A 25,435-nucleotide genomic window follows, 5' to 3' on the forward strand; every position below is an offset into this window, starting at 1 on the left:
GATGATATAATCATCTATAGTCAAACTTGGCAGGAGCATATGGGTCATCTGAGGGACGTGCTACTGAGAATTAAGAATGGTGGTCTAACCATCCGCTCCGAGACAAATGCACCCTAGCCAGGACTGAGACACAATACCTAGGGTATGTGCTGGGTCATGGAGTAATACGTCCACAGGTGGGGAAAGTTGAGGCCATCAAGAATGCAGAACGGCCAGTGACCAAGAAACAGGTCCGTTCTTTCCTTGGACTTGTGGGGTGATACGGGTGTTTTATCCCCAACTTCTCTGAACAAGCCTTTACCTCAACTGATTTAACTAAAAAAGACAAGCCAAATGAAGTTAACTGGACTCAGGACTGTGAGAGGGCTTTCCAGGACCTAAAGGACTCCTTATGCACAGAGCCTGTTTTACAGAGTCCCGAATTTGAAAAGACTTTCACTGTACAGACCGATACTTCTGAGCATGGCATTGGGGCTGTACTGCTTCAGGAAGGTCAAGGGCAGCTCCAACCGATTGCCTACATCAGCAGAAAGCACCTTCCCTGTGAATCCACTGCATTGGCTGCCTATTAAACCACATAAATTTTAAAATATTGCTGATTACTTACAAAGCACTAAATGGTTTAGCTCTGCAGTACTTGAGCGAGCTCTTAACGCATTATAGTCCTTCACGTCTATTGCGATCTCAAGATTCCGGCCAGTTGATAATACCTAGAATATCAAAATCGACTGCTGGCGGTAGATCCTTCTCCTATTTAGCACCAAAACTTTGGAACAGTCTTCTTAACATTGTCCAGGAAGCAGACACACTCTGTCAGTTCAAAGCTAGATTAAAGACACATCTCTTTGACCTAGCATTCACATAATACATTATAGACTTCTATAATTCAATGTTAGGCTGCATAGATTAGGTCAGCCGGAACCGGGAACACTTTCCATAAATCCTGATGTACTCGTTACATCATAAGAAGAATGGCATACGCTATTTTTAGTGTCTTTATTTATCCCGAGGTTTTCCCGCAGCCTGCCGGATCCAGGCTGTATCCAGATCTGACGAAGGACCTTCGCCTGGACCCGATGACAACGCAGTGCTGAAGTGCCAACTAATCTCTCCCTATGGAGGATCCCTTTACCACTCTACAGATAAAGCATTGTTTCGCGTACCTAAGTGACAAAATAAAAGATTTAGAAAAAGTTGTTTTTGCCAATGATTTTGTTGTTAAACTCTTTCTCTGTTAATGGTTGTTGTTTTAGCTGTTTGGAGGGTTTAAGTGTTGTGTTGGGTGTTTATATTATTTAATTTGATTGTTACAAACGTTTTAGTTTGTACCTGTGGTTGGTATGCCCTATAGGTGGGGCTTCAGCCTATAAAGGCTTGCTGGCTGAAAGGATTTCAGTTCTGATTGTGGACTCAGAGAAACCTTATCCTGAGCAGTGTTGCAAACTTGGGCCATTTGGTTTAGCCAAAATTAGCACATTGTTGCTGTTTTGTTTTCTTTTTGTACAGTTTTTATTTATTTTTGTTTTCTCATGCACTGTAAATATTTTAGCACCTTCCAATAAAACACAATTTTTGGATTTTGCATCAACTTTTTGTACAGCATGTCATTTCTCTTTTCCACTCCAACTGGTTGTCCTCCCTACAGTGGAACCATGTTTTTATAAATATTCAGGCAAATTTGATTATGATTCCAGTAAACACATTTGTCAAGAATGTTCCATAGAATTTCCTTCAAAGTCATGAGGAAATGGGAAAAAAGTCATAAATAGAAAGAGATAAATGAAGGTTAAAGAAATGGTGTCCCTTCTTCCATTAGCTGAAATGTCAGTCAATTCAAACATGGCAAGTCAAGATGTGTTGCGTCTGGACGAGACATGTGAGAATCACTGAAGGATCCCATATTGAACGAGAAACCTGGCACGACATGTTTTGTGTCTTTTTTTACAGAAGGCAGGGGAAGTTTTTAGTGGTCTGGTTCTTACACAAATCCATCCGGCATGAATTCTAGTGCATAAGTAGTTTATGGTGCTTTTTCCCCCTATTTGGAGTCCCCGTTATTAAAATTAGCCCTCTGGACATTCTGCACTATGTTTTTAGTTGTGCTCCAAGGAAGATAGTAAGTCTTACAGATTTAAAATGACTTAAAACATGAGGGTGAGATCCCTTTTGAGTCAATAAACCCTTTCAAAGTGTAGTATATGTGTATTCATACCTGATGACAAACTTCTGAGAGGAGGAGCAGGAAGCTTTCTCCTCTGATGACGAGAAGAGTCCAGTGTCTGGGACTGATGTAGGAAAAACATTGCATCACTAATAAGTCTAAAATCATGAAGCAAAACCATTTAAATTGTACATGCATCCTACTTGTTTTTAAAGTTTAATCTTAAGTGTAATATTAAAGGGTTAGTTCACCCAAAAATGAAAATTCTGTCAGTAATTACTCACCCTCATGTTGTTCCAACCATGTAAGTCTTTCGTTCATCTTCGGAACACAAATTAAGATATTTTTGATGAAATCTGACAGAATTCTGACTCTTCCATAGGCTTCCAGAGTGACCGAAACTCGCCGACCCAGAATAGTTATTAAAAACATCGTTAAAATAGTCCAAGTGACTCCAGTGGCTCAATCTTAAGTATATCAAGCGACGAGAATACTTTTTGTGCGCAAAAACAAACAAAAATACCGACTTTATTCCACTATTCAATTCCTTCTCTCTGGGCCTCGTAGTGTTTTTGCGTAGCGCGTCTGTGTTGCACGTCATCACGCATCACACACATGACCTGCTTCGGCCAATTGTGTGCCTACGTGGTGACGTGCAACACAGACGCGCTACGCAAAAACACTACGAGGCCCAGAGAGAAGGAATTGAATAGTGGAATAAAGTCGGTATTTTTGTTTGTTTTTGCGCACAAAAAGTATTCTCGTCGCTTGATATACTTAAGATTGAGCCACTGGAGTCACTTGGACTATTTTAACGATGTTTTTAATAACTATTCTGGGTCGGCGAGTTTCGGTCACTCTGGAAGCCTATGGAAGAGTCAGAATTCTGTCAGATTTCATCAAAAATATCTTAATTTGTGTTCCGAAGATGAACGAAAGACTTACATGGTTGGAACAACATGAGGGTGAGTAATTACTGACAGAATTTTCATTTTTGGGTGAACTAACCCTTTAAGGTGCATAGGAAACTCACCATGGGTTTAGATTTGTTCTTGGAAAACCGTGTGCATGCAGATACATTCAGACCTGCAGTTTTGAGGGCTGATATTCTTGCCTCAATATCTGAGATCTGCAGATAACAGATAAACTTCTAAATTTACACTCGAAGAGTCTGAGTACTATAGATGGTACATAGCAAGCACTCACCTGGAGCTCGGACTGCTGCACCTGGGCGGCAGCGGTGGCCACCTGGTCTTCCAGAAAGGCCAGTTCAGTCTCTGTGGTGGAGCTGCTGATGTTGCGTGCACAGGCTTCTAAGTCACTCAGCGCCCCCTCTAGGCTGTACACAGCACCTGCAGCCAAATACACCTGCACACAGATCACAGGATCACAGAAACCATTAGAATTTCACAGATGAATGTGAGAGCTGAATGATGAGGCAACACAAAAAAACGCTTTTCACAGTGGGATTTGGGTGTGCTGGTTTACATTATTTTTCAAAGTAAAATGTATAATTATTTTAAATTATTACTGTTCTGCTTTCAGTAAGAAATGAAAACAGTGAGTCTATATATATATTTCAATCATGACAACTTTCTGAGAAGTTTTGGCATGTCAATGAATATGGCAATGTTAATGTATTTGGTCTTGGCAGACTAGACCTGCTACGTATTCTGCTGCTGCTATGGACTTGCTACCACCAATAGATTTACATAAATGTTTGCTGTGAGCATATAAGATATGCTGCTGCTGCATAAATAGTCATGCATAAATCCCGTAGCAGATCTAGGCAGGTGGATTTGGGGGAGCTGGCGGATTTTAGAGGTACTCTGACTCCACAGTGACTACAGCAAACACTGAAGATTATTGAGCAAGAAATTTCATTGGCTGCAGAATCAGCAGAGGCCAGTTGTAATGTGGTAATGGTGTGATTGCTTGCAGAGTGCATGTAAAGGACCTATCAGCCTGTGCCATCTAAAGATTAATGACTGATCTAGATATTTTAATCATGAAAACTCAAACTCCCCTTGGTGAAAATCAAGCTTTTAATGTTGTTTATATGTCTATGTGGTGTTTTAAAATGCTTGTTTAAGACAAACCATGTGCAAAGTCAACACAACTGCTGAGTATGTTCTCCTTAAAACTGCAGTGAACCAAAGACTCGGTTTGAAATCGCTGGTGTTTCTGATGTCACAAACTACCTTGTAACCAATCACGTCAACGACGTCTAATCATCAACTATAGGATCTCTGAGCTTGTGTGAGTGAGTGGAGGCAGGGCTATTTCAAGGCATGACGATTTCTTTTTTTTCCCAAGGAATTTTGGTGATCAAAAGTGAGTTTTAAGGGATAAAATGATTGACTACAGGTGGACTTTAAGGAATATGGCAATGTTAATGTATTGGCGGTCTAGATCTGCTATGCATGCTTAACGCTAATGGACTGTGCTATGCGTGACTTGGCCTGCTTTGTCAAGTGGCTTGAAATCTTGTGGCTTAGGCGAAGTATTACATCACATCACTCAAACATCACAAACACAACTCTTGAGGGTGCATGTGTATGTCTCAACAAGTAAAAATATTAAGAATACTTTTAGTTGCTACACATCATAAGTAAGCAGCAATTAAGTTGGATAACACTGACAAGAGCGAACACAAGCATCTTGTTCAACCCAACCCAATGTACAGGTATCAGCACCGGGCACATTTTTTACATGACATACCACAACAGTTTGAGGCATTATAAACTGGCATATTTGTCTTTCTGAACAAGTGCATGATGATGCTGAATAATACTGTCTTCCCCCTTCTTGAAAAGCTGTTTTAAACCCAAATATTGCTTTGATTTAGTTTATAGAAGGTAGTTGATAAATAAAATGTATTTATGATATTCTTATTTTTCTTATTTCATTAACTCTATCAGGACAATTAAAGCAGATGTAAAAGACTAGTACTACATTGTAAATTTCAATCGATTCCTCACAGAAAGTGGTTCTAAGACTTCGGAAAGCCTGAATATACATCACTGGACTGGTTTTATGGAACATGAATCTCCTTCTTTTTTTTTGAAAAACTGTGACTAGCTGTCTTCCCCGTCTTGATCTCTCCTCTTTTTCGTGCTTTTGTTTGCTCTTTTGGGATCCTGATTTTGTCTGCGCCATTTTTGCCATCTACCTGATGCACGGAGAGTCAGAACTGCGAAGTGCACTGCTGCGTTTCTGAATAACCCATAAACCTCTTAAGGGGACACACACACATGCTTGGCACATGCTATGATAAATGTCCGTTTATTATAGCATGCTTCTTAAAAGATTATTTTACAAGGAGGTAATTTAAATACCAAAATCATACAAGGAATGATGGGGTTCTGCTGGGCCCCCTCTGTGACCAGGATCCTTAGAATCCTGTCCTCTAATTAGTTTGTCTAAATAAACTGATCTTGGATTTCTCCTCTTTATTAAAAAAATAACAACAACATTAGAACATTTTCTTGTAATAAACCTTACATTTTCCTCCATCTTAGTGAGGTGCTGGTCCAGTTTCCTAGTTCCCGGGCCTGAGGACATGGGTGCGCCAGCCGGAGAAGGGTCATGAACTTTGCCTTCTGCCTCTCCGAGCAATTCCTCTGTAGCATTTAGGACCTTTAGAACCTCTGTGGTGATGCTGCATAAAGACGCGGCAGAGTACTTCTGCTCCATAAACATAAGAGTGAGCATAGAGTGAGAAATAATTTTTTCCACAAAAGTTATAAAACCATTTATTAATAAAATAATAAGAAACATTGAAAAATTTCAACCTCCACATAGCTACCCAAGATCTCACTCCCAAATAAGCATGGATGCATTACTTGTCATGCACAAGCTGTTCAATCAATGAACAGGATAAGAGAATTATGGGAGACGAGGAATGTGACATGAACGTACGTGGACGAGAGATGCTCTTACAGAGGTGAAAGGTCATCATTGAGGGTGTTTCAAAAGTGAGTAACACTCTCATCAACATAAACACTTGAATATTAAAAGCAATTATTCATTCAAAAATGAATATTCTGTCATCATTAAATCACCCTCATGTTGTTTAAAATCCTCCACAAATAAAAAATGAGTGAGAAAGACAGAATATTAATTTTTGAGTGAGCTATTTCTGTAAGAGATACAAGGTCAAAACACAATGTGCCTGAGAACATGACATATAAAATCTTATATGAACATCAGAACGCACGTCAGCGCAAGACGAAGAAAGGACAGGGATGAGAAGTTCATTAGTTCTTGTCAATACGTTTTTCAAAGTGCATCATCTCGAGTACTAAGCCATCAATATGAGATGTACATGTTGACGCATGCGTGCATGTGTTTGTAAGTAAGACAGTAAGCACACATGAGAGAGGGTAATATGAAGAGAGAGGGTAATATGAAGAGAGAAAATGACTTTTCAAGATGAGAAAGTGAGAATGAAAGAGATGGGAAGAAAGAGAGGAGCAGTGGGATTGAATGAATACTTGAGGAATCAATTAATGGTTGGGTTGGTGTATACTTTGATCACAGAAATAATTGATCCAAACTCAGTCCTCAGGGCATGTGTGGTTCTGAAAGGGGCTGTGTGTGTAAAAACGAACATCTAAAGTGAGGGAATATGTAGGAAACAGGTAGGCGTGCAGCACTGCATAAATCTAACACCCAATGAAAAGTACTCAAGAACCACATTCACACTATAATAAAATATGAACATAAATATTAAAATAAAAATAAAAAGAGTACATTTCTAATATGTTAATGCTTGTCCAAAAGATAACAACATGTTTGTAGGTACTGCCTATTAATAGGGGAAAGTGCTCTTAGTAGGCTAATTTCTATAGCAATAAAGGCACAAAACTCATGTTATTTTGACATGTTAGACAACTATGTCCCATAAACTATTTTTAACACAAAATTTACAGCATGAAAATGAGCTTGATTAAAAATATAATTTCTGTTAATGTTTTTGGCCTGTACAACCTAGCAGGATGTGTCCTTGTCTATTGTATCCAATGATTTAATTTTAATTTGGTTTAATATTATTATTTTTTAAATTACATTCAGATGTGTCCCACATTTTTAAGAAATCTTGCTATAGCATTATTTTTATGCATAATTTGAAAAATATTTTTTATTTTTTCACACAATTAGTGAAAATTCACTATATTAATTCACACTATTTTTTCCTCTGCATTTTAATATATTCACCGTATTTTAACCCTACTTTTTTAAGAAAAATTAACAACATATAATATAATTCAAATATAAAAAGTTTATCTGTACAAACCAACATGTCATCCCACCCTTGCTGAGTACCAGCTTATTTAGATTAAATTGCAATCATGTTACCCAAATCTGCCATGTTTTATTTTATTAGAAACTTTTACCCATTATTTAATTAATATTGTAACGCTGATATCCACAGGAGATTAAGATGAAGACAAATCCAAGGTTTATTAAACAAGTACTAACAAAAGAGCCAAGAATGCGAGACAGTGTGCTACGCACAAACGAGGCCAGGCCGACGAACGACCAAAGCAGAGCCGGGGGGACGAGGGAGCCCAGCAGAGCTGGTGGACTGATGGGCCACGGTGGAGATGAGGGAGGTAGGAGCATGCTCTCGGGAACAGACTCAGGCTCGGGAACAGATACAGGCTCGGGAACAGATACAGGCTCGGGAACAGATACAGGCTCAGGAACAGATACTGGCTTGGGGACAGACTCAGGTCTGGGAACAGGAACAGTTCTTGGGGCAGGAACAGATCTAGGAACAGGTCTAGGAACAGGAACAGGTCTTGGGACAGGAACAGGCTCTGACGTGGCGGTGGCCATCCTGGCTGAGGGCTCAGGCGGTGTGACGTCGACGGCCATCTTTGTCAAGGGCTCAGGCGGTGAGGCGGCGGCCATCTTTGCCGAGGGCTCAGGCTGTGAGGCTGCGGTCATCTCTGCCGAGGGCTCGACAGGCTTGACGTGAAGAAGCTCTAGAAGGGTGGCTGCGACGGGACGAGACTCTGCAAGGGTGGTCTTGGTGGAACAAGACTCTGGAAGGGTGGTCTCTGTGGGACGAGACTCTGGAAGGGTGGTCTCGGCGGGACGAGACTCTGGAAGGGTGGTCTCGGCGGGACGAGACTCTGGAAGGGCGGCGATGACGGGACGAGGCTCAGGTACGGCGGCTATCTTAGGACACTGGTCAGGGGCTGGAGCCATCACTTGGGTGATGGTGATGCGGAGACCATTCTCGATCAGGACTCTGATGAGGTGGTCAGTCAGGTCATGGCCAGCCAAGTCCATTTTTGAAGGTCCGGTATTCTGTAACGCTGACATCCACAGGAGACGAAGATGAAGATAAATCCAAGGTTTATTAAACAAGTACTAACAAAAGAGCCAACAATGCGAGACAGTGTGCTACGCACAAACAATACCGGACCCCGAAGTGAACACAAGAAGGAACTTAAATACACTGTGATGATGACGTGCAGGTACAGGTGATCAGGTAATGGCTGATTGAGTGCAGGTGGGAATCATTTGGAATGCTGGGAAATGTAGTGCCGTTGAGGTGTGTGACAAATATCAAGCGTAGCGTCAGTTCTGGCAGGTCACGTTAGTCAAGCTCGCATCAGCTGACTCTCAGCTGATCCACATCTACCTATAGGAATTCAACGCCTATCACTGTATTCATATATAAGCTCCTTCAGTATTATCAGCAGCTATTGCGTTTCTCAGGAGTTAATTACCCTCCTCCATCCCCAGCTCCTCCTCTCTTCAGTCAGGATTTGGCATTCTGATTCCCTTGAATCAGAAAAATTCTCGAATTATGTTGTACTTTAAAATCTCGAATTAATGATATCTGCAATACATGTTGGTTCTGTTCTGTTTACCCTAAGGGGGGTTATTGCTGCTCTCCCTGCTCTTATCCATGCTAGGCTGCATGGATGCGCAGGGAGTTCTTGCCCAGAACAGAACCATACCGCCAAATAATAAATATTATACACTACCATTCAAAAGATTAGGGTAAAAAGTATATTCAAGAAATAAATACTTTTATTCAGCAATTATTTAAATTGATCAAAAGTGACAGTTAAAGACATTTGATAATGTTGCAAAATATTTTTATTTCAAATAAATGCTGTTCATTTCAACTTTCTATTCCTCAAAGAATCCTGAAAAAAAAAAATAATAATAAATAAATAAATAAATAAATGATCCTGTGCCATCACAGGAATGATTTACATATTAAAATATATTTAAAAACAATATATATATTTTTTATAATAATACAAATGTCACAATATTACTGTCTTTTTGATCAAATAAATGCAGCCTTGGTGAGCCTAAGAGACTTCATTCAAAAACATTTAAAATAATCTTACCGGCCCCTAATTTTTGAACAGTGTACGCTAATAAAAAGATGTCAGATTTTTTTGGTCCTAGTTTTGGACCATGGATAATGCCAATAAACATTTTCAACAGACTGAAGAGGACCGAGCAGCTCAGAACCAGAGTGAAGGGCTATTGCTATTGTCATGTGCTGCTCTCAGTATCACCACCAGTACTGAGATAAAAGAGAAGTCTAAAGATTTCCCCCACTGTGTATCTGGCTTTAACATACTCTGTAGTGTCATAAGCAGGTTCTGAGACAGGGAATAATGGACTACACAATTGATTCAGGAGGAATCTCTACAGCTCTACTGCATCATCTCATTATGATGTATCTCACCTGCTGCAAGAGAGAGGAGAGTAACTGAAGCCTCTGCTGTAGGGCACGATCACTCAGACCCTCCTGAACCAACAAGAAAGGGTGGAGAAAGAGAGACACAGACACACACACACACACAGAGAGAGAGAGAGAGAGAGAGAGAGAGAGAGAGAGAGAGAGAGAGAGAGAGAGAGAGAGAGAGAGAGAATGGGGCAGAGAAAGGCAAATAAGAAAAAAAGATAGAGACAAAAAGAAATGGGAATGGAAAGAAAAATAAAAGAGGTGAAAGACACAAGACAGTAAAAACGGGATAGTTCAATGCAAATTATGTCATCATTTACTGTCTTCTGTACCTGTATGACTTTCTTTCTTTTTTGCAAAATACATTAAGAAGCCCTGAGGATTGTACTGGTTTTGTGCTTTCAAAAGCATGCAAATGCACCATAAAAAAGTTAATAACGTTGTCAATGTGACTCCTGCGCTATTCAAAGTCATATAGGCTAATCGTCCCCTTTGGTAAGCTGTATCATACAATCAGTGAGTTAAACTTAAGAACCACATTAGTCAGATTTGTGAACTAATCATTCAGACTGGTTTTGGGAACTAAAAATCGGACATTGTTACTTCTCTCATGAACTCGCCAAGGAGAGGAAGAGCAGTTCCCTTTCAAGTAAAACTCAACGGCGCATCATGGCTTGATGCTATGGGAATACTTCACGTGAGCCAGTGTCTGAAGCACGTGTTTACACACGCCAGTCCGCGATTGGTTGAGCATGATTACGTATAGCAACGTAACATAGTGCGTCACCGAAACCATAAATAGATGCCATACCAGCTTGTCGCCAGCTTCTTTGTCTTCAGAAGCCACATGTATGAATGCGTGTTTTCTCCTCTGTGTGTGTGTTTGACAAAGATGGGAGTTAGATTCCACTATGACAGAAAATAAGTACGATACAATACGGGTAATGACTTACACAACGTTGTGTGAACTGCATGGGTGAGGAGCATGTGAGGTCAGTCCTTGAAGGGGCTGACTGCACTCATTACGACAAGTTTAATCTCCGCATGCTCCAATTCCGCTTGGCTCTATTCAAAGAGAGCGAAGCATCCTGTGGCTTGGGTCCCATGGCTGGTTATGGGGCTCGCAGGTAGAGTTGGCAGAGGAGGAGTGCGAGACGGGCAATCAAACCTTTCTCTCATCCTCTCCAACGACTTCGAGGATCCCATTCTGTATCTTGAAGCTCGCTCTGTGATTTCTTCAGACCAAAATGAGAAACTCAAGCTGTCTGTGACTGATTCTGAGAAGTTGGATGCAGACAGACAGGAGGGTGCATCAAAAGAGTAGGCCTCTCAGTCAGTCGTGCTCAAGGAGCTGTTCAGGGTAAAACCCGCCTTACCCATAAATCCATGTAGGGCTACTTCGGCCATTGTGGGTGAGGCTTACACAGCAGCAGGTCAGGCTGGTGTGTCCCTGCACACCATGGTGGTCTTGCAGACCTGCTCCAGGATGGCAAAAAAAGTCCTGACGCTCATGGGCCCTGGCCCCTGAAGGTGTCCCCTCCTGAGAGAGGTCTGTGCACACCAAAACATCATGTGCCCGACCTTTCTCTGTGTCCTCGGCAGGTGTTTCCACCTACCCCGCCACTACAGAGAAGGACTCAGGGTTTACTATGCTCAAAGAAGGACTTTACTATGCTCAAAAAGGACTGGGGGCTGCATCCAATTTAAGATCTAAGGTGCCTGAACCATAGTCTTTGGACATACAGGTTCAAGATGCTCACCCTAAAGTTAATCGTGTCGCAAATCCAGTTTGAGGAGACACACATTGGTAGTCTCCAACATAAATCACCAGGGTGGTCTGCATTCACGCATCCTTTTCAGGCAGGCTCAGCAGATCTTGCTCTGGGCAGAGGAGAAATTCAAGTATGGTTCTTGGGCCTGATATATCTCCTAGACAACATTCCATGGGAGATTCCAGTTCAGAGAGATCTTCTGTCTTAAGTGCAGAGGACGATCTACCACCCAAAGCTGGAGATCTGGAAACCTTGGGTTTGGCCCCTGAGAGGTATCAGCACATAGAATCTGGTCTCTAATCTGAGATTGTTGAGACAATTCTAAATTCTAGAGCACCTTCCACTAGGAAGCTGTATGACCTGAAATGACAACTATTCGTATCATGGAGATTGCTTGTCAGTGGGGCTGACCCGTCAACACTAAAGTTTTATGTGGCCTCAATCTTAGCTAGCTGCATACCTTTAGATGGGGTTCTGTTGGGAGACATCATCTGGTGTCTCGGTTCTTGCGAGGTGCCAGACGACCAAGGCCTATCTGCCGGTCGTGAGTTCCTGGGACATAGCATTTGTCCTGGGAGTATTAGCAGAAGCACCATTTGAGCCATTGGAGTCAGTTTCTGAGAAAATGCTGACTCTTAAAGTGGCACACTTGTTAGCACAACAATAAAAAGAGTTAGAGATTTGCAGCTAGATATCAGCTGCCTTTTCCTGCCTAGACCTCGCTCCAGCTGGTGTCAAAGCTATACTGCACCACAGACCGGACTATACTCCAAATGTTCTTTTTATGGCTGGCCAGTCTGTGGTCTTGAAGGCTTTCTTTCCTTTCTTTCCTGAGATGCAAGAGGAAGATAGTCCACCCAGCTTCTGGTCTGCTTCACAATCTCCCTTTCCTAAGGTACATCCTTGCAAGATATTTGTGCTGCGGCTGGATAATCCTTTCTGCACATATTCGTCAGGTTTTATAGTCTGGATTAAGTTTCAACCCCAGGATCACAAGTCCTTCAGGGTTGATCCAGTCTGAGCCTGCACTCACAACTGTCTGTGCAGAAACACAGCCTTGTGGGCAGTCTCGTGGCGTGGCGACATTGGCATTAAAGTTCCCATAGCGCCAAGCCATGATGCAACACTCGAAAGGGAACGTCTAATGCTACGTATGTAATCCGGTTCCCTGAGAGGGGAACGAGATGCCACATTGGACTGCCAAGCCCCCCACTATTTGTGTGTGTATGGTGTGTGTGTTCTGCATAACAAAGAAAGTCATACTGGTTTGGAACAACATGAGGGTGAGTAAATGATGAAATAATTGTCATTTTTGTTTTAACTATTCCTTTAACATAATGGACAAGAAGTAGGCTGAAAATGAAAGGACAAGACCAGATGCAAGGCGAAGAGGATCCATTGAGAAAGACAATACCTTCCTTATGGTGTGCATTACCCTCACATCATCTAGAGAGGTTCTATATTAATTTTGCAGGCTGCTTCATGCATTACATAATAGCCGCTTTCCGACTGGAGGAACCTTTTCACAGTTCCTAGAACTATTGGCTAAAGTACCCGGATGTCGGCATGTTCGCACCGCAGGAACTAGGAACGATTTTAGTTCTAGGAACTCCATTTGGAGGAACTAATTTAGGTCCTACTTCAGAGTAGGGTCTAAACCAGCACTATAGGAACTACCCGTGACGTTAGTGTACGCTGATGACCGAACGCACGCGGAACACCAGCACCCGCCATTTTTAAAACCGCTAGAATGTAAACACACAGATTATAGCCTATATATTTACTCCATAAACTAACTATACAAACATGGAAAACAGTGATAGATGGGTCTCTAAACCTTTATGCTGAAGAGAAAATCCAACGCAACTTTGAGGGGACCAAGCCAAACATGATTATGTTTATCTGCCCAGCTAGCAACACTGGACATCAACCACACGACATAGGCTATAATAACTTTTTTTTCATATACTGTCTACTTTCTATAACAATTCTATCTAATAACATGTTAAACAGTACTGTTAGACAGATCGCTAACTAATAAACACAGAGAATGCGAGTATTGTTTGCTCTGGCGTTCTCAGCGCTGTCAAAATAAAGGTCCGTCGCACCGTCAAAATAAAGGTCGCTGTGCTTGCGTCACTCCCTTACCCCTCCTACCAGTTCCTATGGCCACTTGGCCAGTGCGAACGCAAACAGCAAAACCGAGTTTGGGGGAGAGTAGTTCTTAGAACTGTTTAGAAGTGGACAGTTCCTAGAACTAAGTTCCTGTAACTACTTGGTCGGAAAGCGGCTAATGCCTCATGCACGATACAAGTCTGAAGTAGCAACACAGAATTGGGCTTTCATCAGACATGCTTTTCATTATGCGCTTGATTATGCTTCTCATCACCAATAAGAGCGAAGACCTTCATTCTGAGTTCGATCAGTAACATAGATGTACATTTTAGGGTTTGAGAGAGAGCTGCAATGTTCTAGAGGAGCAAGCATCTTCTGAAGGAGCTCTGTCTCTCACAAGGCATCTCGTAATTTACACAAGAATGACATCAACATCCTTTCATGTTCCTGGAACCACATCCAACCAATCACTACGTTCAACCTCAGGTTTTAGGTGTAGGGCTATGTTTGGTTGACAGGAATGTTGATTTAGTATCAACAAAGAATGTTGATCCATAAACTCATCCCTTGTTTTGAAATCACTTCGTGCTTTTTCTTTATCAGACTGGATAAAGGAAAGTTGGGTGCATAAAATCACTTTATATTGACCCATTCACAGTAAAAAATACTTTGGAACTCAATTTCAAACCAAAGTGCTACATGCTCTTACAAAAGTACTGTGCCTGTACCACAATACACCAAATAAAAGTATATATATATATATATATATATATATATATATATATATATATATATATATATATATATACAGTATATACACAGTATATATATATACACAGTATATATACATATACAGTATATATATATATATATATATATATATATATATATATATATATATATACTCAGCATAAATTAGCACAAAATATTTTTCTGTTCCATAATGATCACTGTTACAAAGCTAAATTTTAATTTTTTTAAAACATACACTTAAAAACAGAGAAAAATGTCATCAACATTTGTAAAATAAGTACTGCTCTGACCCTTCTTGGATTTGAGTGTACAATTTCACAACAAATTTTCAACTCTATTCTGTTTAACTCAGTGGCGGAGCCAGAGGGCTCCCCTAAGGGGGCACTGGACACCCCTAACATCCGACTGGCCACCCCAAAATTTTATTTGCTACTGGCAGTTGCTGCTGATGATTTTTAAAAAAAATTTATTACGTTCGCCGGCAGTGCGCACAGTTTTCAAACGGACAAAATATTTCGTATTCAGAAGAGAGAATATGGTTGCAAGTTGCAACTCCTTAACTCCTGGAGGATGAATGCCTCCTTGAATGCCCTGATGTTTGATAGGGAGTGTTGTTCAACTAGTCTCAATAGTGCCCAATAGTGTTAAGGTCGTGCGAAATACTTGTCAACTGAATTATTTTTATTTATTTTTTTATTTTTTACCATGGGTGAATGTATAGATTCATTGTCATGTTGAAAAAGTGCTTAATAACACCGAGAATAAGGAGAAGGTAGCATCTTGTATTTTATGATTTTTCGTGACACACCATCTCACAAAGGTGTGTAAATTCATGACACCATTGATTAAGCACAACTCTCCCACTCCTTCAGTACTCAAACATCATAAGAACCTCTATAGCACAGAACTTCAATGTGGGGACCAGGCACTTCTCACATACACTTCCCACTTGCCCCTTGCAATGGCATAGATTTTAGGCGATGTTAGATCCAAAATGATTGATTTGATCTAATGAGACCAGAATATGGATTACCAGAAGTTCTCCTGTTCTTTTCTTAGCAAAAAAAAAAAAAAAATTGTAATTAATCACAAAATGAAAGATTAAAAGTGAATGCCTGATTGTTTCAGTCTATTCTTTTGGGGTTTCTGTGTTACTTTTACTATATTTTCACACTTAAAACATTGCATTGGATATGCTTTTGTACCATTGTCCTATTTTGTGTAACAAAGTCTTCTGACAATTCTCTCCCAAGTGGTTCCATTGATGTCAAACATTAAGTCTGAGAATGATTCAGTGGGCTATATCACACTTAATTGTCAAGAAATTATTTAAATGTTTTGGTTCAACTGTTGATCAGAAATGTCCTTTAAAGGGTAAGTTCGGTATTTTACACTTAAAGCCCTGTTTACAGATCGTTTCTGGTGAAATAGAACGGTTAAGATTAAAATTTGGACACATGCTGCTGTCCCGAGAATTTTAGGTTTCTTTCGCTTTCCCCAAAACCTCTAGAATGGGTGTATAGGTGCACTGGAACAATCCTTCATAAAACGCATTAAACTTTTGTTTACAAAGACGTGAAACTCACCGAGTGGTCAGGGGTGTTCACTGATATGGTCACACAAAAATCGCTGCAAAAGATGCTTTCCAACAGGTGTTTTACCATTCGTTGTAAAACTGTGGATCTATTTTTCCAAACGTCTCACACCCGTAGATTCTTCCGTTGAGAGCTTGAATAATAGACACTCCAGCCCAGTTGGTGGCGATAATGCACCTTTGCCAATTGCAAGCAAACCGCTGGCATTTCATTGAATACACAGAAGCAGCAGAAGAAGAAGCGGCGGAGTAATACCGTACCTCACACAGCACATTCAATACAAGTCAATGGAGTTGACAAAAACTACGATAAAACCTGTTGGAAAGCATCTTTTGCAGCGATTTTTGTGTGAGCATATCAGTGAACACCCCTGACCACTCGGTGAGTTTCACGTCTTTGTAAACGAAAGTTTAATGCATTTTATGAAGGATTGTTCCAGTGCCCATAGGCTGCCATTGTGTAGGTGGGGGTGGGGGTGGGGGGGGAAGCGAAATAAACCTAAAATTCTCGGGACAGCAGCATGTGTCCAAATTTTAATCTTAACCGTTCTATTTCATCAGAAACGATCTGTAAACAGGGCTTTAAGTGTAAAATACCGAACTTGTCCTTTAACTTGCACCAGAAATATTCTATTTGTTTTATTTTGTAACATTCATGAGGCTGTACTAATTTTTGCAAATATATTTAATCACTTTGATAAGAAAATCTTAGTAATAGTAATATTAATATTAAATAATAATAGCAAACAGTGTATGTAGTATTTTGTGTGTGTGTATATATATATATATATATACACTACATACACTGTTTGCTATTATTTTTTAATATTAGTATATTCCTACAATACTAAAATATACTCATAATACACCTTCATAGGCTATTAATAGCTATACAACTGTACTTAACTGAACATTGCACTACAACTACATCTCACTTTATATAACACAATCCATACTCTATCCTGTTTTACTACTTTTTTTTTACTGCTTTAACATTTCAATTTCATGAGCCATGGCATATCTTACAATTGTTTATGTAATTGTCTGTCTCGTAGTATATCTGTATTCTATTGTTGTTATAAAAATGTTAAAGGAGGCCTTCATTATTTGAATTTTAATGGACCATCAATGATGGCCAATTAATAGTACTTTAATATGCATATATTTAATATATATTTTACAGTGATTTAAAGTGAATATGCTAAAAAAAAAAAGAAAATAAAAAAACCCTAAAATTATGGGGTAATAAAGACAGAACAATCTATTTCCACAATGAAAAATATTTATGCTCATTTCATGTACATTACATTATATTACATTAACGACATCTCCACAATTAATGACTCAGAAAAATAAGTTATTTGAGAAAAAACTTTTTGGTACTCTACCTTCAGTGGTTTACAATTTCATAAACCACTGAAATCGTTTGAGAAATGTAAATGTATTGTGCTTTTTATCCAGAAAAAAAAACAGTTCTTTCATTTATTTATATCGTTTAGGGTAGTTTTGGCCAGTCCAATATGGTGGATTTGTTAACATATCGCAGCAATGGGCCAAAGTGGCCAATAAAGCATAAGTATTTATATGTCTATGGATATTTCCTTTTCTACAGTTGATTTTCTCTTTTAGGTCATCTACTGTCCTGGTGGAGCAACAGTTTGAAGAGAATCATGCTGATCAAGGTAGTTAAAGTTAGTAAAACTGTCAATAAGTCTACCTGAATAACTGTGCATGAGATTTTGCAGTCCAGTTAGGAAGCTCACTACAATTTAGAACAAAGCCTGGGTGAAGTATGTAGGAGAGAAACTTTTAGTGGAACATGCTGGACCAGTGCTTACCTCTGATGGAGACAGTGGCTCCTCCAGACCACAGGGGACGCTGTCTGAAGATGTAGCTGAAGACCTGGTTGTCTTTGTCTCGAGTTGTTCTTGAGTTTCTGACCCTGTTTCTGATTTGCTTCTCTGTAGTGACATTCTCTTCACTTTTTCCTTCTCTGTTTCATTTTTGTCCTCCTCTAAATTGTTATTTTGCTTTATTACTCTAGCTGATGCTCCCACAGTTTCACAGGGCACTTCCTGTTTATCTTCTTCTTTGGATTTCAAACTCAATTTAGGCTCTAATTTCTCTTTTTCCATGCGTATGCTTTTCCTCTTTCTTTTTATTTCTCGCTCAACCTCTGATTGCCTCTCTTGCCCTTGTTTCAGTTGTTTCTCCATTTCCCTCTGTCTTTCCTGTTTCCTCACAACCTGCACCTCGATCTCTCGTTGTCTTTCTCTGTCCCTCTCGATTTGTTTCTCCAGCTCTCTTTGTCTTTCTCGCTCTCTTTCTACTTGTCTTTCGATTTCTTTCTGTCGCTCCCTTTCTCTTTTCAATTCTCTCTCTATATTTATCTGTCTCATTGCATCACTTGTGTCCATCTCTCTAACCGTTTGTCTTTCATTCGGCTTCTCGGTTTCCCTCGGTTTCCCTTCCTTCTTGTCTCGTTTGCTCTCACGCCTCTCCTTCGGTCTCAGTTTCTCACTTTCGTTCTCCCATAACCTGTCTTTTTGCTTGTCGCCCACTTCCCTGATTGGCTCAAAATTAGATGACATTACATCCCTCTCGCTGACTTGGCCAACCAGCTCACCGAGCTTGGATCTCAGTTCCTGTTCCAGGGTTTCATTTACAGAGGAGCCCCTGAGCAAAGGGCCCTGAAGGTTGAACCGTGGTTTGCTGGCCCCTGATTGGCTCCACGTCAGTGGGCTGGCAACACTGGAGTTGTGAGCCACAATGTTCTGATAGTCAGGTTCAGGGGTCATGGCGTCAGAGGTGAAAAGGTCAGGAGGGGTCACAGTGTCTGGAGTCTGGTAATTCAGAGGAACTGGGTTCTCCTGGCTCTGTTGGCGGCGCATCATCATGGCGTTGAGGAGGACGGCACTGTTCTCCTGAGATGTTTTAAATAGAAGGAGAGTTGAGGAGCAGAGAGAGAGATACAAATTATGAAAGAGAAAAAAAATAAAAATAAAATAAAGACTTCATGAGTTAAAGGATGGTCACACCATTTATCCAAGTAAAAGCACAACCCCTGTCCTGCAGTGCCACCTACTGGAGTCAAATCAAACCACATTCAAGTTCACAACATTTCCAAAAAAAGATTGCTGGTTTTCTTCATTTTTGCTTTTAATAATTTTTTACTTTCTGTCTCTGCAACTCTTGCTAAATTGTCACTCTCATTAGTATCTAAAAGGATGACAAATAATAAGTAACATACCTTAACCTTTCAGTCATATACTACAATTTTTTTGTTTTTGTTTTCAGAGAATAACTGGATTTTAAATGTATGTAAATACTTATATCTGTCTTGTTTTAGGAACGATTAAATGTGTTCTCTGAAAAAGAGAAAACAATTATTAACCAATTAATCAAATAAAAATTGCAATACAGCCTTTCCCCCCAAAAATAAAATAATTATATATATATATATATATATATATATATATATATATATATATATATATATATAAAATATGTAATTAATAATATAAAATTATAATTTATATATATGTTATATCTGAATGCTCCAAATAACTGCAGACTTCCTCAGTAGGAGATATTTGATGTCGTAAAAGCAAAATGCGTCACTTTTTTATTACATTTTTATGAACAGAGGGGGAGATTTCTCCAGAAGATAGTGAGATGAGTATTAAACGTTTTTCACTACAAGGAAAGGACAATAATTTAACAGTAATGCCTTCAAAAAAAAAAAAAAAAAAACCCACAAAGTAGAAGAAATTACAACTGAAATATATTACCATTATATTCTAATATTTGAGGTGATTGAATATGATAACATTACTATATTATTGTATATTATTAATATAATATTAATAAGTTGATAAGAATCAAGGCTACAATGATATCCTATAAATTACAATGATATCCTAATCAATTGAGTGGGGTTAAAAAACAGACTGTAAGATAAGACTGTAAGAAGTCCACTTTCATGGCTAGGGTGTCACTCGATTCACTTATTGGTGAAAAGTTGATTAAATTGATTGGTATCAATTGCTAGTTAGTTTCTGCACACCTAGCTGAAAAAATCTGTGTATTTTTATGCTAATTTGTGCTTTCAGGCTTGATATCTAAACAGCAGCAAGACGTTAAATCTTTATCATACTATAGTTGAAAACACACCACTATATGTGGCAAAATAGTCTCATTATGGTTTTTATCAATCTAATAATAAACCAGAAGGCTGCTTTTTCTCTTACCACTGTGGCAGAGCTGTACAGTTCATCATGTGCTCGGCTGTGCTCTGATGTCTCGCGTTTGCTCTTTCTTCGCCTCCTTGACCTTTTGATCTGCTCGCTCTGCTCCTCCCCATCACTACTGTCCCCTCCCACACGGGGGTTAAAGTTCACATCAAGAACTTCTGGCCTCAGTAGAGGTGAAGCTACACTGCTCGTGGGATGTCTGTAGGGAGGATACGGGTGTGCTTCAGGCAGCCCTTTTTTCCTCTGGGACGTACTGTGGCCTGCTCTGCTCGCTCGAGTGGACGGGGCAGGAGATGTCTCCGAGTCTGAGTTTAGGGTCTCAGTGTTGGTGTACTGACCCGAGGAGGGTGAGGTGATGGGTGGGTGTTGGGTGTATGTCCATTCCGGGTCATGTTGAGAGTCAGTGTAATAGGTTTCGTCGGAGAGACGTCTGCGAAACTGTAACAGGGCTGCCCCCCAGCCTCCCTGGTCCTCGGGGTCTGAATCAGAGCCCATTCCGTCATACGCGGACACAACGCCTGATTCTTTCTCCAGCACACTGAAAACAAGGCTCTTGCGCTTGGTCAGCAGACTGGGCCGGGAATGCTGGAAGCTCTGCAGGGCGATCCAGTTACCATCAGGGGACTGCAGGACTGAAGATGCACCTGTGGAGAGAGACACAAACACCTGGACAGACAGATATAGAGGATATGTGTGTGTGTGTGTGTGTGTGTGTGTGTGTGTGTGTGTGTGTGTGTGTGCACCACATACACAAACAGAAAATAAGAAAACGTCAAAATAATAAAAAGGTGGTAATTTTCTTGTTTAAGTTTTTTCAATACCAACCAGACGTGAAATTATTTTTGCAATTATGTTTGACACTCGATACAAAATTAAACACTTCGCCTTTGTATGCCTATTTTGCACCCAGTAAAATGCATCAAACTTTTAAAGAGCCTTAAAAGGATAGTTCACCCAAAAATTAAAATTCTCTACTTTACTAAACCTCAAATTCTGAATGACTTTCTTTCTTCTGTGGGATACAAAAGACATTTTGCAAAATGTAGTTTTTGTCCATACAATGAAAGTCATTGGGGTCCAATATTGGTGTTTTGGGACCCCAATGACTTTCACTGTATGGACAAAAACATTTGAAAAATTCTTCAAAACATCTTTGTGTTCCAAAGAATAAAGAAAGCCAGAATTGGAACAGCATGAGTTATGTTGACAGAATTCTCTTTTTTTGTATGAACTATACATTCTCAGAAAAAAAGCTACAAAAGCTGTCACTGGGACGGTACCCTTTCAAAAGGTACTAATATGTACACTTTTGGTACCAATATGTTCATTTTAGGTCCTAATCTGCACTCTTTAGGCACAAATATGTACCTTTTGGAATGGTGCTGCCACAGTGACAGCTTTTGTAGTTTTGTTGTGTATCTTTAAATCTTGCAATGAATCAACAATTCAATTGTGTAGATGTCTGAAGTTTTGGTCTGGTGCACTAGACCAATGATGAACAGCATGTGTTTTGTATATATTCTTACTAGTGTTGTCCAGGCGGTCAACACTCTTCCAACTAGGAAGTGATGATGCTCTGGACTCCCTCCTGAGTGAAGAGTAGTTCTGGATGTCTGTCTCTACCGCTGCACTCTTTGGGACCCCTGGGGCAATTCCCACCTCAGGGTCCTTCTCTGGAGAATCGTCACTTGTCAAAGAGTACGCTGATCTTGAATTCTAAACACACCCATCAACCCACATGCTCAACAATTGTCATTTGAAATTATGGAAAATGCAAGTGTGAACAAATATATCATTATATATATATCATACTTTTTTTTTTTTTTTTTTTTTTAAGAAATCAATCATTTATTCAGCAAGGAGGCATTACATAGATCAAAAGTATAACAATACAAAGACATTTAGAATGTTACAAAAGATTTATATATATCTATATTTATTGCAAGATATAAAAATGTGAAAATATATGATATACATCTGCCAATTAAATTGTTCCTTTCATCTAGAAACCCTTCAGTTAAATATCTATGTGTACTGTAAGAAGTTTACTGTGGTATACATACTGAGTTACACACAAATAGTAATAACCTTTATAAGTATAGTAATAATTGTTATGTTATAATGTACAAATGTCTGACAGTTTTCTGCACAAAGTGAAACTGTTTTGCATTTATGCACAATTTGAATTTGGTTATATGTATTTGGTTTGGAAAAGTTTAAGAAGTTCACCAGTTGGGGGTGCTAGAGACTTGCATTATAGCTTATTGGCTTACTGCTATTGCCTATTAGAAATGTCTCTACTACAGCAATGCTGAATAACACTAAAACACTATTACTGATGAATAAGCATTTTTAAGGGATTTTTCAGCTTTTTTTTGCATTGCTTTTCCTAGATTCCAACATTCCATCATTATTTTTAAACCGTGATGTTTTTGCAAGCTGTAGTGTATGTGTATGTGTTACAGATGAGGTCAGGAATATTTAATAAGCACAGTAAAACACATAAATACTGTATGATAGTTGCTATAGGTAACTTTAACATGCTCTTACCAACAGCGGATAGGAGCTGGTGATGTCGGCCTGGGCTACTGCGCCGTGATGAGAGGTGGTGTGTGAATGCTGTGTGGCATGTGTGTGTTGTGTTGAGGTAGGGAAAGATAGCTCACTACTCTGATTCTGAGGCCAAACAAACTCATACTCAGCCTGAATCTCAGACCGTTTCCCCCTCTGAATGATCTACAGAGAGAGAGAGACATGGAAAAAGAGGAAAAACAGACAACTATAAAAGTTGCATACCAATTTGCAGCCGTACAATACACAAATAATGTTTGTACTATATGGTATAGTGTGCAAGATTATGATTAGTGCATCTCAGACTGTACCGTTTTGCAGTGAAAATAGTTTGCCAAATCAGGTCTATGGATGGATTTTCAAAGTAATTGGGTTAATTTTGATTTAAATCACTTATGGCAGGGCAAAGTTGACATGTCAAAGAATATGAGGTCAAAACTGCTCTATGAACTCAAATGTGAATGAAGAAATGATTTATACGTAATAAATGTAGTTTTTTAAGTTAGATACTATATTAGGTAGTTATCAAGCTTTTCACTTTAGAATACTGATCCAAATTATTATAATAATAATAAACGGAGCAAAAACAATAGGGTCCTCTCACCATCGGTGCTCGGGCCCTAATTAGTTCCTTTAGAACGATGTAATGACACTTGAGTCATTACTCACTAGTACCGTTACAGTTACATAAATTATGCATTATTCATGTTAATTATTGACCTGTATATAGTAGTTCTTAGTAGTTCTCTGGAAGGTATGAAAAAAAATAGTAGTTACTGATTAGCTAATAGTGAACTACCACATTCAACTGCGAACATTCAAATTGTTAATCAGAGTTTCTTGTTAGTTAATAGTAGTTACTAGAATGTTAATAGTGCGTTACTCATTTGTTCCTGTGTAGTTATTCATTAATGACGGAACAGTATTCTAAAATGTTACTGAAGTTATATTTTACTAACAGGAAATAACATCTAGTTTTACAATTTTACATTATTTTCATGACAATTGAGAACATTTCCCCCAATTCTCATTACCATAATGACAAATCTCATTCTTATGATATAAATTAATGATATATTATTTAAACTGTAATTCATGGTAGTATGTGTTGTACTGCCTAAATGTAAAAAAAAATAAAAATAAAAGTAATTGTACATTAACATTTTACTAATCAAAGTGATTTAATAAAACGATCTATATCTATTTTCTTAATTTCTTATTTCGTAATAATTCTTAATAAATAATGTTTACATAATTCATTCAAAATTTTGGGGTTCGTAAGATTTTAATAATGTTTTGAAGATCAAAAACACAGTTAAGACAGACTATTGTGAATTATTATAATAAACTTAAAACAACTGTTTTCTATTTTAATATATTTCAAAATGTAATTTGTTCCAGTGATGGCAAGATGAATTTTCAGCATGATTACTCTAGTCTTCTGTGTCACGTGATCCTTCAGAAATCATTCTAATATACTGATTTGGTGCTCAAGAATAATTTCTTATTATTATCAATATTGAAAACAGTTGAGATGCTTAATATTTTTGTGCAAACTGTGATGATAATTATTTTTCAGGATTCTTTAATAAATAGAAAATTCAAAGAACAGCATTTATTTGAAGTAGAAATCTTTATAAAGTTATAGAGATAAGTATTAAATTATTTAAAAAAATAAATGAATGAAATTTTTTTACTGATCCCAAACTTTTAAACAATAGCGTAAGTTCCATGTTCTTCTATTAATATATATATATATATATTTTTATTTTGACCTGAACATGTTATGTTATTTTAATATCTAGTAGAATTATGTGATTTGGTATACAGTTAATTAAAACCACTATAAACTATAGTGTATTCTCTCAATTATAGAACAGCTCTTACTTTTTGAACAATTGTCGTTGCAAGTTCCTCTATGAGCTCTTCCTTGTGGTCACGCAAATAGCGAGCCTCATTCTGTTTCTCCTGTCATATAAGAGAGAAAGAGACGCAGCAATAAGAGAGAAAAGTGCAGTATTTTTCTAACTGCAGTTAGATATTCAGGAAACATGAGAAAATGGTCAAAACAGAGAGATGGATAAGTCAACAACATTTGAACACTACAAATTATATTTTTATACAGGATTCTTAAATGGGTGTGGAGAAGAACAGATGGATGTACACATAAATGTCTGATTGATGAATTAATATTTGGATGTCTGAATGAAGGATGATTTGGTGGTTTGACATGAACAGGAGTTTCTAACCAGGCTGTCTTTGTAGCTTTCTGCTTTAGCAATGGCTTCTTCTATCGCCTCTTCTGCCACACGTAGAGCGACAGTAAGCGTGTCTGCCATGCTGTGACCTGTATCCACACATACACACATCTTATTATCTGTTTAATGTATATAAAACTAGATGCACAATGAAAGCAGATTGTTTTCTCTGTGTATTTGTGTGCTTTTGTGTATGTCGAGTGTTAATCTTCATAGAATTTCATAGACC

At 38.8% G+C, this 25,435-nt stretch overlaps 1 protein-coding gene across 1 annotated transcript in view; it reads right to left on the bottom strand.

The window, feature by feature from the left end:
• myripb (myosin VIIA and Rab interacting protein b) overlaps nt 1-25,435 on the bottom strand; it is a 426,990-nt gene that overhangs the window by 9,584 nt on the left and 391,971 nt on the right. The window contains exons 6-15 of the mRNA XM_079862907.1: nt 25,198-25,295; nt 24,836-24,916; nt 22,928-23,113; nt 21,904-22,093; nt 20,375-21,021; nt 17,963-19,048; nt 5,666-5,848; nt 3,368-3,529; nt 3,195-3,290; nt 2,213-2,285 (exon numbers count right to left, since the gene is read on the bottom strand). Coding sequence (XP_079719033.1) covers nt 2,213-2,285; nt 3,195-3,290; nt 3,368-3,529; nt 5,666-5,848; nt 17,963-19,048; nt 20,375-21,021; nt 21,904-22,093; nt 22,928-23,113; nt 24,836-24,916; nt 25,198-25,295 — 2,802 coding nt within the window. The remainder of the gene's footprint in view (nt 1-2,212; nt 2,286-3,194; nt 3,291-3,367; nt 3,530-5,665; nt 5,849-17,962; nt 19,049-20,374; nt 21,022-21,903; nt 22,094-22,927; nt 23,114-24,835; nt 24,917-25,197; nt 25,296-25,435) is intronic.

This window comes from Squalius cephalus, assembly GCF_949319135.1.
Source record: "Squalius cephalus genome assembly, chromosome: 25".
Taxonomy (NCBI): Eukaryota; Metazoa; Chordata; class Actinopteri; order Cypriniformes; family Leuciscidae; genus Squalius; species Squalius cephalus.